This window comes from Phaenicophaeus curvirostris, chromosome Z (assembly GCF_032191515.1).
Source record: "Phaenicophaeus curvirostris isolate KB17595 chromosome Z, BPBGC_Pcur_1.0, whole genome shotgun sequence".
In the NCBI taxonomy this organism is placed as follows: domain Eukaryota; kingdom Metazoa; phylum Chordata; class Aves; order Cuculiformes; family Cuculidae; genus Phaenicophaeus; species Phaenicophaeus curvirostris.
The window spans coordinates 22,878,571-22,894,383 of NC_091431.1; the positions used below are offsets into that span (position 1 = coordinate 22,878,571).

Here is a 15,813-nt window from a genome sequence, read left to right on the forward strand (position 1 = left end):
CTCCATGAATAAGAGAGGAAGACGAAAAGATGAAGTGGTGAAAGGTACAGATACAGGGAATGGAGGTGAGAAGAAAAACTTCAGGGAAATAGCGTATTATCTCTTCTGAACAGTTTAGTTTTCAGGGGGAATCCTGTGTCCTCAGGGCAAAGTTAAAGATCTGCACTGTTTATCTCCTTTGCCCTGCATTACATGTTTTGATGTATGTGTTCTCAGACACAGTGTGTGTGATTTTTTTTTTTTTCCTAATCAGATTTTCAATCCCTCGCCAAATGTTGCTGGTACCTCGGTGTGATCACTACTAATCAGCCTGTGCAATTCATACATTTTAAATTCATAATAAAATTTTATGCCGTGTAAAAGTTTTTTCTTAATTCTAGGTGGAGCAGGTAGGTCACTACTGAATACTGTGACTGAATTAGAGCCTCCTAAGGGATACTGAACCTTGTTCTTCACTGTAGGGTCTGTGGTCCTTTAATTGGGATACTGTGCTATGGCTTGTGAAGTCTATTGCTTGCAGCATGGTTTTCTGTCACTGAGTGTAATTTGTGTGGTGCTGCTCCAAAATATTTGGAATTATAAGATCAGTTAGATCTGTAGATCTTGTACTTTTGTCGCCTCTGAACGTACATTTCTAGCTGTTTGCAATTACATTTCATCTCTTTAAACTTCCTGTGTGTGGCTTAGAAAGGACAGGTCCTCTGGTTTTTAAAGGTGGAAAAAGCTATGCAGCTTTGGTTTGTGCTTTAACCTTCTAGAGAAGTAGTTTGCACTGTAGTATAAAAATTTACCCTGGAGAAACCACACTGACTCGAGAAAACAGGAAGTTGTACAAGGGGAAAGAACTATTGCATGATGAAAAGCAGTGACTTGTTAGCAGCTTAGCAGAACTGTTGGAGTTGCACACATGAAGTACCTGCTTTCTATTTTATTTCTTTCGCATGTGCTGTCTTGCAGGCGTCTCTTCTCTACGTCCTTGTACCTGGTACTTTCTGTGGAACTGAACTTACTCTCCCTTCCTCTTCAGCCTTATATCTGTTCCTTTTGCGTATCTCATTAAATGAAATTTACTTTTTGGTAAGACATGGAAGTATTCTACAGGTTCCTTGCCTTTGACAGCTTTACTGTCTATAAACTCGAAGGAATTTTATTTCTTGTGTGAAATTCTAGCAGTTTTTCTTTGTTTTACATCTTGCAGCATAGAAATAGTTTTCTTCGTTTGTGACAGATAAGATTTAAATTCTTTTCTGCCTTTGACAAAGTTAAAACGCCCTGCTCTCCCATGTCTGTGTTACTGTATTAGATCTTATGCTGATGCTGTTATTTTGATTGCACAGTACATGCTTCTGAAGTACTCCAGCACTTCATTTTCTTGTGCTGTTGTCTCCAGATGACTTTCTGGATTGTTGAGCCTCCGTAAAGCTATTTGAAGAAGTTTCCTTTTCCTGCTCTTGCAAGCAATTTCTTCCTTTGAAGGTCGCTGAAAGTTTAATTACTTTTTTGAATTTCATGTTGTGTAATTTTTCATTTTTCTTGTGGTGGATTAGGATTGTCTAAAATTGACTTTTTAATAGGGAATGGCTTCTGCTGTGCCTGCACTTGATTTTTACTTCTCTTATCTAACACGTGTCGCTTTTTGCTTGATGTGATTTCCTTTGGTTCCGAAGTGAGTGTAGTGTGCAAGGAATAAAACAATAACTGTGCATCCAATGACATCTGCAGAGCTCATCTGGCAGGTTCTAAAGTATGGGACAGTGAGTACTTGCTGTCTGAAAAGATGCTTTTCAGATAACTTGCTCTTCTCTCCAGTTGTTTGTTTGGTTTATGATGACTGCCCCAGCATAAGTCTTACATCTCTCTTGTTTGTATAGTTACTATGCTATGTCTGATTTGCTAGTTAGTATTGTGTGGCTGAACTATATGGTTGGGACATTAGTTAGAATCTTTTTTTTTTTTTTCTCTCTCCACAAAAATGGCAAAGTATGTTTGATATTGAACTTGAGTCTTTGAAGTCCTGCACAGTGCCCCCAGGCAGAAATATTTATACCTTAAATTTGAATTTGTGGGGGACATTAGGGGTCTGCTGGAGCCCTGTGGACTGTTTCAAACGTTATCTGACATGATGTTACTTTGTAGTAGTGTTGAACCTATGTCAGGAATGGGTGTGCCGCTGGAGATATTTTAATGTATGTCCTGTGGAACTTGCTAAATGTTAGTCAAAGAAAAGCTCTTTACTCTTACATCTTACTTGTATTAATTGCAGAACATCACATCTAAATGTTTACTAGAATTGAGTGGCTTGTGAATGTAATTATTTGACCTGGTTTTGGTTTATAGCTCATAATTGGTGGGAGTCCTTTAATACCCAAACGAGCCTGTTCCAGCTAAAGGGGGATACTTCCACAGACTGATGTATCGATTGACAGAGGATTGTCAGACAGTGTAGGTTAAGCCCCAGGCTTCATCACGAGGAGATCAATCTCTAGCAGATATTTTGGGCTAGGCTGATGGAATAATAAGGGTTGGTGACTTGTGTACATCGCCTCTGTTGACCAAACCTATGAGGCTGTCAGATTTTTCTTTAAGCTCTGCACTGACATAAACAAATTTTGGTTTTGTGGAGGACCTTCTGTGTTCAACTGCCTTTTTTTTTCTTGTGTTGTCCAAGCTAATTTGGTTATTGAGCTGGGAAGTGAAATAATAGGGGGGAATGCACCAAGTGAGAACTAGTTACTTCAGTGCTTATTTTCTAAATAATATTTAATCCATATTGAAAGAGAAGCTCTTTCCACTTGTAATCAACAAGTATTCTTTAGTGGCCCTTTGTGCTGTAATTTTCATTCCTTGATAAAGTCTGTCATGTTTATTTTGAATCTTAATTATGTTTAACAGTTCACTGAAATGGCAAAACGTGAATTAATCTGAACAATACTTAATGTTATGCAGGACCTAAGGTAGTCCAAGGTTTTTTAGCATTTAAACATTCGCTGTGCTGCTGGGAGTCCTGTGACTGGACTTGTGCATTCTGAAACTAGTTATGCTTTAACCGATCTGAAATGTTAATATTCTTTGTTTGCATCTGCTATAGGACATACTTGTTTCTGTCGTGGTCATTCTCTGCCTTTGCAAATTTGTGTTGTGGCTACAGCCAGTGCCATCAGGGATGTGAGAATACCTCTTCTACTGTTGTATCTTTGGCTGCCTTTCTAAAATGCTTCACCCAACATGAGAAGCAGACATTCTAGACAAACTGAAATGTCTCTTCCTAGTGCATTATTTTCTCACTAGATTTAAGCACTTAAGCGCTCCTGATGTTGGAGTCTATCATCTCCTACTTACCAATGTTTTTTTAAGTTGTGGACTTACTTACTTTACCTGCAGACAGACTTCTTGCTTTCTGAATTCAGACTACAGTAGAAGAGTTAGTGTTTTCAGGGGATACATAAAAGTGGGTTTTTTCCTCCCCCATAGCTGCCTTTATCTTAATTCAAAATCTGGTCTTTTGTTTATCCTAATAAATAATTAAGTCTGAAAACCAAAACATGTGCTGCAGGCTACTAGGAACAGGAGGGTGAAGGAGGGTCATCTTGATGTCTCCCGGGCCACCTCACTTGGAGGTGTCACAATCTCCATTGCAGATTCAGGTCAGGAAGAAGCACTTTATAGCTACATGAGAGAACACAGAGCAACAGAGATTCAGCCCGCTATTGATACAAACTGACTTTCTTTACAAAGAAAGTAGTAGGGCCCTTATACACTTAGATACACGTGGCTTTGTGAAGGAGCCTGATAACAGTGGCTGCATAAAGTGGAACTTTGTTCCAACAGGTGTACCCATGTGTGCCAGGTAACTCCTTCTGCAGCTTCAACATGCCTCTGTTCAGCTCATCTGTATCTTGCTTGTGACGATGCTTCTTGAGGTCTGCATCTACACAGGTTACAGACAAGCTGCTGAAAAGTGTATATAAATGTTTTAAGTATCCAGTCTTCACTAGTATTGAAAGCAGCCTGTGAAACTTAAGATCAATCTTATTTTGCTTTGCAGAACAGTCTCTTTCATTGAAGAGATGGTGATGTAGTGATCTAGGGAATAATTAGCTACCTTTTGTTGCTAGTTTTCTTTGCTTCTAAGGTAATTTTTCTTCTGGTTTGGAGCTACATTAATGTTTAATTTCATGGAAATTTGTGTTGCACCAGATAGTTGAATGATTATTTCAGGTTTTTTTGAGGGAAAACCAAGTGGAAAGAGATTGTGAATTTCTGTGCTGCATTTCTTCTTGGCTTTTAGGTAATGAAATGCAATAATGGTGATGCTTTGCTAATTAATTGATTAATTTTTTTAAACTTTTATGAGTGTAGAGATGTCTAGTAGAAGATTGCTTAGTGTTAGACCATCATTTAATGGAGATAATGGTTTGCATGCTGAATTATTTTCTGAGTGTAGTTGTTAATTTTAATGTAATTGTTCTTAACTCTTTTTTTCTGCACCTGTGTTTTGTTTAATATTATTTATGGTCTTTGAGTGCACCAGTTCTCTAGAAACATTGATAATGCAAACACAGTGAACAGTTTTTAACATCTAATTAGAACTTTTGCTTTTGTTTAGGTATTTTTTCTGCAAAATGAGAATTCATATCTTATTTGCTACATTTCCCTCAAGACTTCTTTTGAAAAAGCCTTGAAGTAGAAAGTGACTAAATATTGATGTCGTAACACACTTCCCTCTTTAACTTAATTAGAGCATTAAAAAGCACAGTGAATTTTCCGTATGGATCCCAAATCAGAAGTCTTCTGTGCTGTGTCTTGATTTATTTGCATGTTCTTCTACTTTTATGACCTGCCAGCAACATCACTATCTAAATGAAGTTTCTGCTGTTAACAACATGAAAGGAAGGGCCTTAAGCCTGATGTTTAGTGACAGGGTTATATCTTGAAATACGTAGGAGTGCTTACCACTATGAACAATATACATTTTTTTCCACCTTCCTGCCATTTAAAGCAACCTCAGTTACCGGTCTGACATGCAGAAAAAAAGAAAAGTACCTTGTGTTCAGTTCTTACTACTGAAATAGTTCTGAAATCTTCAGAATGAAGTTCAACAAATAGGTCACACTCAATTCAAGGATAAGGTCACATGTTTAGGATATTTGTGTTGGTTTTGCACTTTTAGCAGCTACATTTTAATTGCAACAGCACAAACATTCTAAAGTGTTTTTGATTGTAACAGACATCTAAACATTTTTTCCTGCAAAACAGCAGGTGTGAGTTGGCAATGCTCTGCTGCTGACATAACAGGCTTTGCTTTGTCAGCAATGCGTGTATGGTGAGATCCATGCTCCTGATAAAGCTACATTTAAATTTAGACAAAAGTGAAAAGCAAAGCTAAACTGAGGGGTGTTGCTAGTAAGATGTTAATATTGTAAAGTGTTTCTAAAGGAATGGAGGACTATTGTTTTTTATTTCTCTGAATAACTCTGGTTTCAAGTTGCTACTTAAAATCAGTGTTATAGCATTGAAGAAATAATGGTTCTTTGTTCCCAGGCTGTAGTATTAGGTGATTCTTTATCTTGGTATCAAAAGAAGTTGATATCATTAGAATGATCTGCATGTTTTCTTGCTCGAAGCTGATGCGTGTAAGCAACAAATCATGTTTGACGTGTCTCAATCATAAAGCACTATACTCGTTGCTAGTTTTAGTAAGAAATGATGATTAGCTTTGCATGTAGATTTCAGTCTTAGATGGTTTGGCTGCAGCAGTGTTACCACTTATGTGTTAAGGTTATGTCATTCCAAAGGTGCAAATAATTTTGACATAGTGGGGATTTGGCCATTTTGTCTACCTCATTATGCAAGATTTTTCGACACTAAGGTTTTTGTGCTTGTTATAGTGAGACTCCCAAGCTTCCTTGTGGTGATTTCAATTTCTGGCACATTGGATCATTATCATTGTTAAGACACTGTTTATGCCATTCCACATAAGTACTGTTTAATGTCCTTGCTTTTACAACAGTTGTTCTTGCCTTATCTAAAATCCCAGTCCTTCTAAATTCAGTGATGTTTTACAAGCCTCTTTGATGTTTGCTGGCAAGCAGTAAGGAACCAAAATGTAATGTTCTTTATTGATGTTTCAAAATTTAAATGCAGTATCCTCGTTTTTTCGGGCAATGTCTTGAAACTTTTTAGTAATATAAAAACATTGCTTTGATAGTGCTTCTGATTTCTTTAAATATGCACCATAGTATGGAGATAATACTTTGGTATTCTGGAGGTGATATGGTATTGGCTTATTTAAATTAGGGATGTCTAAAGCAGATTCTGTAGAGGTTTGTTCTTACTTTACCAGTCAGAAGTGCAGACCTATGTAATTCTATTCAAGGCTTTGGGCCTCTGCTGTGTCTCTTCAGATATTTTTCTCAAACTTTTTCATCTTTCTTCATAGCAGATACCCTAGAAACAAAAAAAATAAAAGTGGTCATAATGATGTAAATGAGGAGAGAGATTCAAATACCCTCTATTCATATAGAATCCAGAAGTTGAGAAGCACAGCCGTCTGGGCCAGGCAGTAACATACCAGAGTTATGTAATTTAAAATATAATATTTCAATAAATGGTCTTTGTTTTAAGTATAATCATGTCCTCTATTAAAGATTTCAATGCATCCTTGTTAGGCTTTCCAACTGACACATGCAGTGAACACTTGCTAGTAAGAGCAGAGGCTAGAGAAATGAGTTAAACATTGACGGCATCTGTACAAAATACCTAGAGATGGTTTTATTGCAGCTCATGTGAATAATTGTTCATATACAATTTCTATTGAGAAAACCTTGAAATATGAGTTGACAAGCCTCAGGTGAAAGAAATGAAATGTGGTGGTGGGTGTAGCTTGAGAGACTTGGGTTTTAGGCGTAAGGCTTGAATGCTTTTGTCTTCCAATATTGACTCCAATGTGTTCTGTTTCAGTTATGCAAAAGGAGACTTGGATATATCGTACATCACTTCCAGAATTGCTGGTATGATAGCTATGTGTGTTTTAAGAATGATTTCTGATTGCTCTTAATATGTGAAAAGAGTGAATACTTCACCTGACGTTTGTTGTTCTGTCTTCAGTGATGTCCTTTCCAGCTGAAGGTGTAGAATCTGCCATCAAAAATAACATAGAAGATGTGCGGTTATGTCTAGACTCTAAACATCCTGGCCACTATGCTGTGTATAATCTGTCTCCGAGAACATACAGACCTTCAAGATTCCATAATAGGGTGTGTATAGTTTTTGTCCATTTCTGTTAAATGTCTTCATTATACCTTCAGCTTTTCATTGTGATGCATGTTAAAGTAGTCTGCTCATTTGAAAAAAAAGTGATAAAAGAATAAGTATAAGCATAAGGTCAAAGAGTAACCTATATTCTGCTTGTCTTTGCTTTCAATCCAAATGTAACTGATTAAAGATTAATATTTAATTTTACTGACTAAAGTCTGTTTCCTAGGCTGGTGGTATCTTTGAAAACATGTCAAGATACCTTATGTATTTCAGATTTAGATGGAGAATACTCAACATAATAAAAAAAAAATGACTAAAATTGCAATCTCTCCTACATTCAGAGGATTTTCCTTTATTGAAGGTAGTGCCTCTTTGGCAACTGACGTTTACTGGACTTTATCCATGTCCCACTACTTACTGTTCGATATGGCTCAGCCCTGACTGCTTGTTGCTACTACCTGAAATATTGTTATAGCTTAGCTGAGCTTCTGTTAGCCATTTTGACTATTTTTCTGGTATTAAAGTGAAGAAGTTTGCCTACTTCAATAACGTGGTAGCGAAGACAGCTTGCTAAGTGCTGTGATGCTGGACATCGGTGTCTGCTCCTAAGTGCAATTGAGGTGTCCTTTGAGGATCTCAACCATGGAGACTGTTACTATGTTGTGAGTTCACTACAAGTTCACTACAAACTTTTCGGGTGAGGTCTAGCATGGCCAGTGCTAGACCTCACCCGAAAAGTTTGTAGTGAACTTGCTCCTTCAGCACAGTACTGACTGCCCAGAGGAGAGTCTAGAATCATTGTTACAGGAAGACCCTCTGGGGCCTTATGCTGCAGAGCCATCCTCAGCATTACTTCAGTTATCCAATTCACTTAAACTGTCAGGCTGAGGTATCCTTAATGTATTCTATTTAGTGTTTGTTGCTTCCTTCCCTTTGTTTGCTTAAACTTGTAGACTAAGTATTGTCACACCTGAAAAATGATTGCTGCCTTTTTAGGTTGAGGCAATTAACTTCTTTATCTGCCTCTAGTTCACTATGATGGTTTAGGCAGAGGCTTTTCAACATGGAAGGAAGCAAAATCTTTGCAAAATCAATGCTTTGTCGTGCTAGATGGCTGGAAAGTCCACTGAGGCTGATGCAGTGAAGTGAACTGATTTATTCCTTATCCTACAAAGACATTAATCTCTGTTTATGGAATGATGAACTCTGTGACTTTTTTGTCACAAAAAAAGAAATTGTTTGTCCTAGGGTTGGGTTTTTTTGATTATGCAAGGCCTGAGGTGCCTATATACAGATATTCCCGATGCATTGGTATTGTGAATAGTAATATGAACAAGGCTAAATCTACCAGTGGTCTGGAAGTCTTCTGATCTGCGTTTATCTTTTTGACATTCGTTTTGTCTTATGATCTTTGTTTCGCTGGGAAGTAATAGTAGATGATAACTTGTTGTAAGTCCTGCTTGGAATAGATTGTTCAGAGATGCTGCTACATTCTTCTAACGATGCAGAACATTTTGAGCTTAAAACATAGCTAAAGAAAAAGAAGTTGATGTTGTATGGTATATATCTTGCAATAAAACTAGGTTTTGAGTAGACAGTAAATGGTATATCAGAAAAGAAGTCAGTTTTTTGCTTGTTTGAACACACTTGCTTTTTTAGGCTGTTTTCTCATTTGTAGCTGTAATGCTGCAACATGATTCTCTCACTGCTTATTCTAACATTTGAGATGTACTGAAGCCCACATAGAATCCTGTGGTGAACAGTAATATGAAGGACTTTTGTTTGTTCAGTGGTCACTTTGCATAAGCTTTCACTAACAAAAGAACTTGAATTTAAATCTCTTGCAAAGTGAGCTTTCTGAAACTACCCTCATTTTTAATTAAAATACTAGAATACAGTGAAAAGTTGTAGGAGACTGTACGTCAATCAGTTCAGGTAGCTCATCTCAGAGTAACCCTGATGTAGGTAAGAAAATATGGCTAAGGAAAATTTCCATCTTCCACACCCAGCAGTTGTGGTTCTGGTTAAAAAGAAACAGAAAAAGCTTGCTTTGCAAGTAAATTCTTTGGTCGTGGCAGAACTTCTATACTCCTTAGGTGTTTCAAGTGCTCAAGAATTGGGTTTCATATACCGCAGTCTTACTGGACTGCTTAATTTAAGAATGTAGTTTCTCAGCAGTGAGGCTGATTATTTGGTAGTGGGTTTGTAGCACTAATTGCGGAAGGAATACTACGGAACTGTTGAGGCCTCTTGAGTAAAGGACAAATATAAAAGTGAACAGAGCCCTTCTGGGATTTTTTTTTTGCATACGAATATGTGCACAAATCAAATTGAAAACTGTTTTACTTTATGCCATGCTCTAAGAAAGTTTCAGATAGTAATTTGAGTTTTGATACTTCCAGTGAATGGAGTTTTATTGCACTTCATTATGTAAAATGCAGCGTTTGGTACATCCTGGTGTTTAAGGCCAGGTTGGGTGGTTCTTTAAGCAACCTGATCTAGTGGAAGGTGACCCTGTCTGTGGCAGCGGGGTTGGAACCAGAAGATCTTTAAGGTCCCTTCCAACCCTAACTATTCTATGATTCTATGATGCTTATGAGATCTGGCACAAAATATCTGAGACTAACCCTATAGCTCAGGAACCAAGAATGGGAGAGGAGAGACAAAGACATAGTTACAGAATATGTTCTGACCTTTCACAGTGAGATAAGGCTCAGCTTGATCTCTTCATGGAGTAAAAGTGGACACATGCTCAAATAGAGGTGTTTTCTGGACCTCGGCTGGAAAATGTCAGTGTACGCCAGCTGACAACACATTGCCTGTGAATCAGTTTTTAGCTAACAGCAACATCACTGTGCTTGAGCACCCACCCTGTTTGCCAGACCTGGTTCCCTCTTCCCAAAGAGGGTTGGTGCTCAAAGGAACCCATTTTTTGCCAGAACAGCAGAAATGACAGAGATGCTCAACAGCCTTTCATAAAATGATCTGTGGAATTGTTTTGAATGTTGGCAGCATTGTGTATGCAGCTGTGTGTCAACTCTGAAGGGAACTATTTTGAATGTTGTCGTAGTTGATTTTCTTTATTTGTTAAATAAAGAGTTACAGGTACAGCCTCGTGGTTTTTTGTCAAACTTTATACACTGTGTGAGACTATTTTTCATGAGCATCTTGCTTAACTTCTTCCTGAAGATAGCATTAAAGTACAAAATAGACTCTTGCGTATACAGCTTATGCTATCCAAATGTATGTGACTGTGTAATCTCATTTCTTTACCTTTCTGTCTCTCCCATTGCAGGTTTGTGAATGTGGCTGGCCAGCAAGACGAGCACCAAATCTTCAGAATCTGTATAGCATATGCAAGAACATGCATTTATGGCTGAAGCAAGACCAGAAAAATGTTTGCATTGTGCACTGCCTTGTAAGAAATCAGTTCATGTCTGGAGTGCTTTGTCTAATCCAGCTTTAAATAAGGATGCTAGTGTCCACTCAGTTTGTGAACATCACTAGCTTTCTGTACTGTGAGGGCTGAATGCAGTTCCATCCACCTATGTCTTTAGGGAAGTTATTTACAAAAATTTTCTCCTTAGGCAAAGTACTTAAGATTATTACAGCTCTTGCTTATGTGCGTGTAGGATGGAGGCCAGTGCATAGGAGAGATTCAGGCAAAGTAGCCCTTGAGAGAAAATCTGCCCTGCTATGTCAGTGTTTGCTTTATGTTGTTCATGTCTTCTGAGTGCCAACTTGGGTGTACACTTCATTTCCCACTGAGAATGTAATCCACATCTGCAGACTTGTGGAAGCTGACTATGAGACTCTTGGTGGAATTATACTTTTGCTGGCAGCTTATTGCTGTGTAACTTTCACTATTCTCTGATGTGTCATTAACCTTGATGTAAACCAAAAAAAGAATAAACCTCTCAATAAAGACCCACCACATGTAAAATATGTCAGGGCATGATTTTAAAGAATAGTTAACATGGTCAAGATCTGAAAACATGAGGTTACTGTTATGTTCAAGGGAATTACATGTGAATTTTTTACATTCTTATTTTCCTGTGCAGTAAAGAGAAACATGACAGTTGTTACAGTGCTTAGGATGCTGCTGGAAAGCATTTGAAAACAGTCCTTTGATCTAGTATAGTAGTCTATATGGAATATTGCTATCAGAATCTAGAAGAGGATTTGTTGATCTGACAAAGTGTACATCCTAAACAGAGTTTTGTAAGGAAAAAAATCGCTTAAAACCAGCTCCTGAAAACCAGTGGAAATTTCAGTGCTGCTGTGAGGCTAGGAATCTAATTCTATATTGAGGAGATACTTATATATCTCATTATCACATGTTTACTGGTCAAGTAGGTAAGAAGCTGATGTTACAAAAACTGGTGCTAGTTCATCACATCTTTCCTGGGATGTGTTGCCCTTAAGGTACCTAACTCTATTCTTCCTTTGGTGTGAAGGAAACTTGTATATACATATGACTGCTTGCCAAATGTAATGTGAAGAGCATACACCAGAACTACTAGAAATGAGTGCTAGCTGCAATATGTGTCTTGTGTTCATCTAGCTAGAAATCTTTGTAGACTTAAAAGTAGGCAATGTAGGTTTAAAAGAATACTTTTCCTGGTACACATAGAATGTTCTGGGATAACAAAACATGAGTTGCTTTTTGTGAAGGTGAAGCTGTTTCCACATGACAGGGATTCAGAACCAGATAGGGCTTCCTGATCTTCTGATCTTTACTGCAGAAGTTTGCAGTAATGCTGTTAATTCTGAAATTTTTACATTGTATTATAATTAGAGTGGTCCAGTTGAGAACAAGCAATTGAAAACTAGGTTTCAGTGGCAGCTTTCCACTTCAGCTATGGTTAAGTCTTTCTGGACTGGCGATGGCTGGGATCTGTTTTTAACTGACATCCTGTTTTGATGATATTTCAAGACTAGCACATATTCCATAGGCTGGAGTAACTCCTGCACGTCTATAGTAACAATTTCTCTGTAATTATTTGGGGCCATGCAGTTATGGTCATCCTTGAAAACTTGCACAGCTTTAAGGTGTTATTACAAGATCATCTTGGTGAAACTTGATAACAAAGAGACTTGCAGCTGGATATGTTGCAGCTCTTCAAGCATGCTAAAGCATTCCTTTAAAAGCTGTAGTTTGTCTGTGTGTAAATGACCAAGTAAAGATAATTATACATACACTAAGAATTATACATTTGTAGTTTATTTTAGGAAGCCTACCTCTTTTCAAAATAGTTTAGACACTAAACTCCTCTATCTAGCTTTCTGAGGCTTCTGAACAAAAGTACTCTCAAAATTTAACTTTTTACAGTCAGTGTTGTTTTATTGCTGCTTTAATCAATTGCTTATGCCTGAAGAGATTTGTATTTGTTTATTTTTTTAGCCAAGATCCAGTCATGCTTGTAAAATGTACAAAGAAAAAAAATTGCAATTCTTAGTCTCTTTTCTGTATGGAAGTTCTTCTTTTGCTTCTATTCTGCAACTTAACAATCTTCTTCCTAAAGTGCGAATTTCTGTAATCAGATTTATTTACTAATGACTAGGATATTCTCTGTTATGAATAGTGTGTTTCTGTAAAGTGCTCTTTACAGTCTTGTAGATTTGTCCCCTGACTTAATGCCACAGTTGGAAGGGATTTGCTGTGACTTGCTTGATTTCTTTGTACAATAATTTTTCTCCTCTCGGTGTGCTGCTTTAATTCTGAAGTGACTTTGTAATGCAAGTGTACATATGTCACTGCTTGTCACGATGGTCAGTGTTGTTTCATTCTTCCTTGTATTCGTTAATTTTTTGTCCCAAGTGTAGGCTCTCAGGGTAGTGACTGTGTTTTTGTTCCAGGTGTTTTAAATTTAACTGAAAGGCAGGACTCAGCCCATAGAATCGTAGATTTGTTTGGTTTAGAAGTGACTTCTGGAAATCATTTGGCTTGTTAGTTACACCAGCAGTAATAATTATAATGAATTGCTGAACTGCTCTTTAAGGACTTGTTTCTTATGGTGCTGACAGACCTTCTCATTGATCTAAGGAATGGTTAAGATAGAGGCCTGGCTTTGAAGGTGCCTGTTAAAACAAGCTGAGGAAAAACATTTCTTTCTTCCCCGCTTCCACATTCATATACAAGATGACTACATAAAGATCTGTTCCATGTTGCTAGCAAAAAGATTTAAGAGGCTCTATTCTGTCAACTGTTACCTCTTCTGAATCATCAGTCTGTTATAATGTAGAGATGAATCTGGGATGCATGTAGCTGTGATCTCTGCATAAAGAAGTTCATTGTTTTAACTTCCTTTTAGTTTTGTGGCAAGCTATTAATCTCAGGCAGTTGTAGTCAGAAGACAAAATAGAGGTTTGCGCGGCTTAGTTCTTATGAATGTTAGGATGTCTCTTGTAGCAGAAGTCCATGGTTACAAACCAAAATAGCACCGGACTGAGGTTTTGGGTAGTAGCCAGGAGGCAAAAATGGGTATCAGTGATTATAAGGTAGTAAAGGTCAATTGAAAATTTCAAACGGTGTTAAGCTAAAGCAATTATTTAAGCTTGAGCAAGCAGATAATATGTAGTATCTTTTATAGTTTGTGGAAATCAAATGAAAACGCTTCACATTCAGATACAAATAACAATTTTATTACATTAAATAAGGAGGTAGCGTGTTCTTCACTAAATTCTGTAATGCTTTTTTCCACTGAGTTTAGTAACAAAGGTACAATTTTTTTTTTAGGATGGAAGAGCAGCATCTGCTGTTGTAGTTTGTTCTTTTCTGTGTTTCTGTCGTCTCTTCACTACTGCTGAAGCTGCAGTTTATATGTTCAGTATGAAGCGCTGTCCTCCTGGCATTTGGCCTTCTCATAAAAGGTAAGGTATCAGTCTCTTCTTAGGGTACTTTTGAAGCAAGTATTGCAGTTATGCTATGATTTTTGTAGGATGCTTTTTAGGAAGATAAATTATTCCAATGGTATCCAGCAAAATACTCAAAAAGACAGCTATATCATGAGTAAGGGAAGTGGTTCTGAATTTTGTGAGTCCTTAAGTTACTTACGTTCTTGTAGAAAGCAAATCAAGTATGGCCTGTAGTGAAGAAATGTTAGGAATGAAAGCTGGATATGCAGTGCTTTCGAATGCTCTCTTAAGTATAGAACTCTCTTCCACATGTGTAACACTTGTTCCATGTTGACTAGCTTATTGGAATAGGTTTTACTGTATCAGAACATTGCAAGTTCTATGGGAAGACCGATAGTAATTTCTGTCAACCATTTCTTTTTAGGTAAGAATGCCTTCTGCTTTTTAAAGGAGTGCGTGCATGGGTGATTTTCATATGCTTTGGCAAATGTTTTAGACTGGTTGATTTGATTTAATTTGAGAGATCTTATAACAAAGTCTCAGTAGCAAGAGACACTGGTAGTAAGGATGTTTCCTATAAAAAGGATTAGATTTAGAAAGGTGAGAAGTAAGGATTAGTTAAGTGTAAATGACAGATTATGCTATTGTGGAGATTTACTTTGAGTATATTTAATGTGTCCTTTACAAGATAACTTATATTAATGAGGATAAATTTAAAGCCTTTAGGAAGCTTTGACTTACTAGCTTCAAAACCGCTGTGCAGCTTTGATCCATTATGTGTGACATACAAAATAAATAGTTCCCCTAGTTTGGTTTTTCTTTAAGGACTTTGGAAAGAGTGGCTAGTTTGTTTTACAACGAATATATGTAAAGCTACAAGCCTAAGGCAATGTCTGGAGTTGTCTGGAACGTGGGGCACAGGTGCATATGAGTTCCCGTCTAGTTCTGTATTCAGTTTTCTGGGCAGTATATTTTTCTGTTGTAATGCAGCCATCAGGATTTTGCACAGAACTGTTTTGCTGTGCTTAAATAGAGAAGCTGGCTAAGGTTCATAAATATTTCTCTATGTTTCTATTCAATTTTTGTTTTATGAAATTCTACCAGATTCGAAAATCCATTTCTTGGGCATTCTGTTAAGTATTCCCAGTGTTTTATTGTTATCATTTGTCATGGCTCAGTGGCTGGATGTGAACAGAAGTAATTCCCTCTGTGTGCTTACCCCTTTTTGGAATTTAGTGCTCTGGCTAAGTAAGTTAAATTTTTTTGTGTTGACAGATACATTGAATACATGTGTGACATGATGGCTGAAGAACCCATTATTCCTCACAGCAAGCCCATCCTTATCAGATCAATTGTCATGACCCCAGTTCCTCTTTTCAGTAAGCAGCGTAATGGCTGCAGGCCTTTTTGTGAAGTATATGTGGGTGATGAGAGAGTAACCACTACCTCCCAGGAATATGACAAAATGAAGTAAGTACAGGTTATGATTTGCTCTGAAACAGCATGTTATATTTTTCTAGGCTAACTTAAATATGAAGTCCTCACTGTGAGGAGAAAGTGTGATTTTTCATGTGCTGGTTGAGCAGAAAGCTTTAAGATGTGAAACAGCTCCTCTGTCCACTCTTGTCTGATGTTGGAAGGTAAATAATGGGGAACAGACAAGATGGTTATAGTAGCAACTTGGATCTATACCTGCAG

General features: G+C 37.4%; 1 protein-coding gene across 1 annotated transcript in view; it reads left to right on the forward strand.

Moving 5' to 3' along the window:
- GAK (cyclin G associated kinase) overlaps positions 1-15,813 on the forward strand; it is a 73,691-nt gene that overhangs the window by 30,564 nt on the left and 27,314 nt on the right. The window contains exons 12-16 of the mRNA XM_069880664.1: positions 6,961-7,010; positions 7,108-7,256; positions 10,553-10,675; positions 13,997-14,130; positions 15,391-15,585. Coding sequence (XP_069736765.1) covers positions 6,961-7,010; positions 7,108-7,256; positions 10,553-10,675; positions 13,997-14,130; positions 15,391-15,585 — 651 coding nt within the window. The remainder of the gene's footprint in view (positions 1-6,960; positions 7,011-7,107; positions 7,257-10,552; positions 10,676-13,996; positions 14,131-15,390; positions 15,586-15,813) is intronic.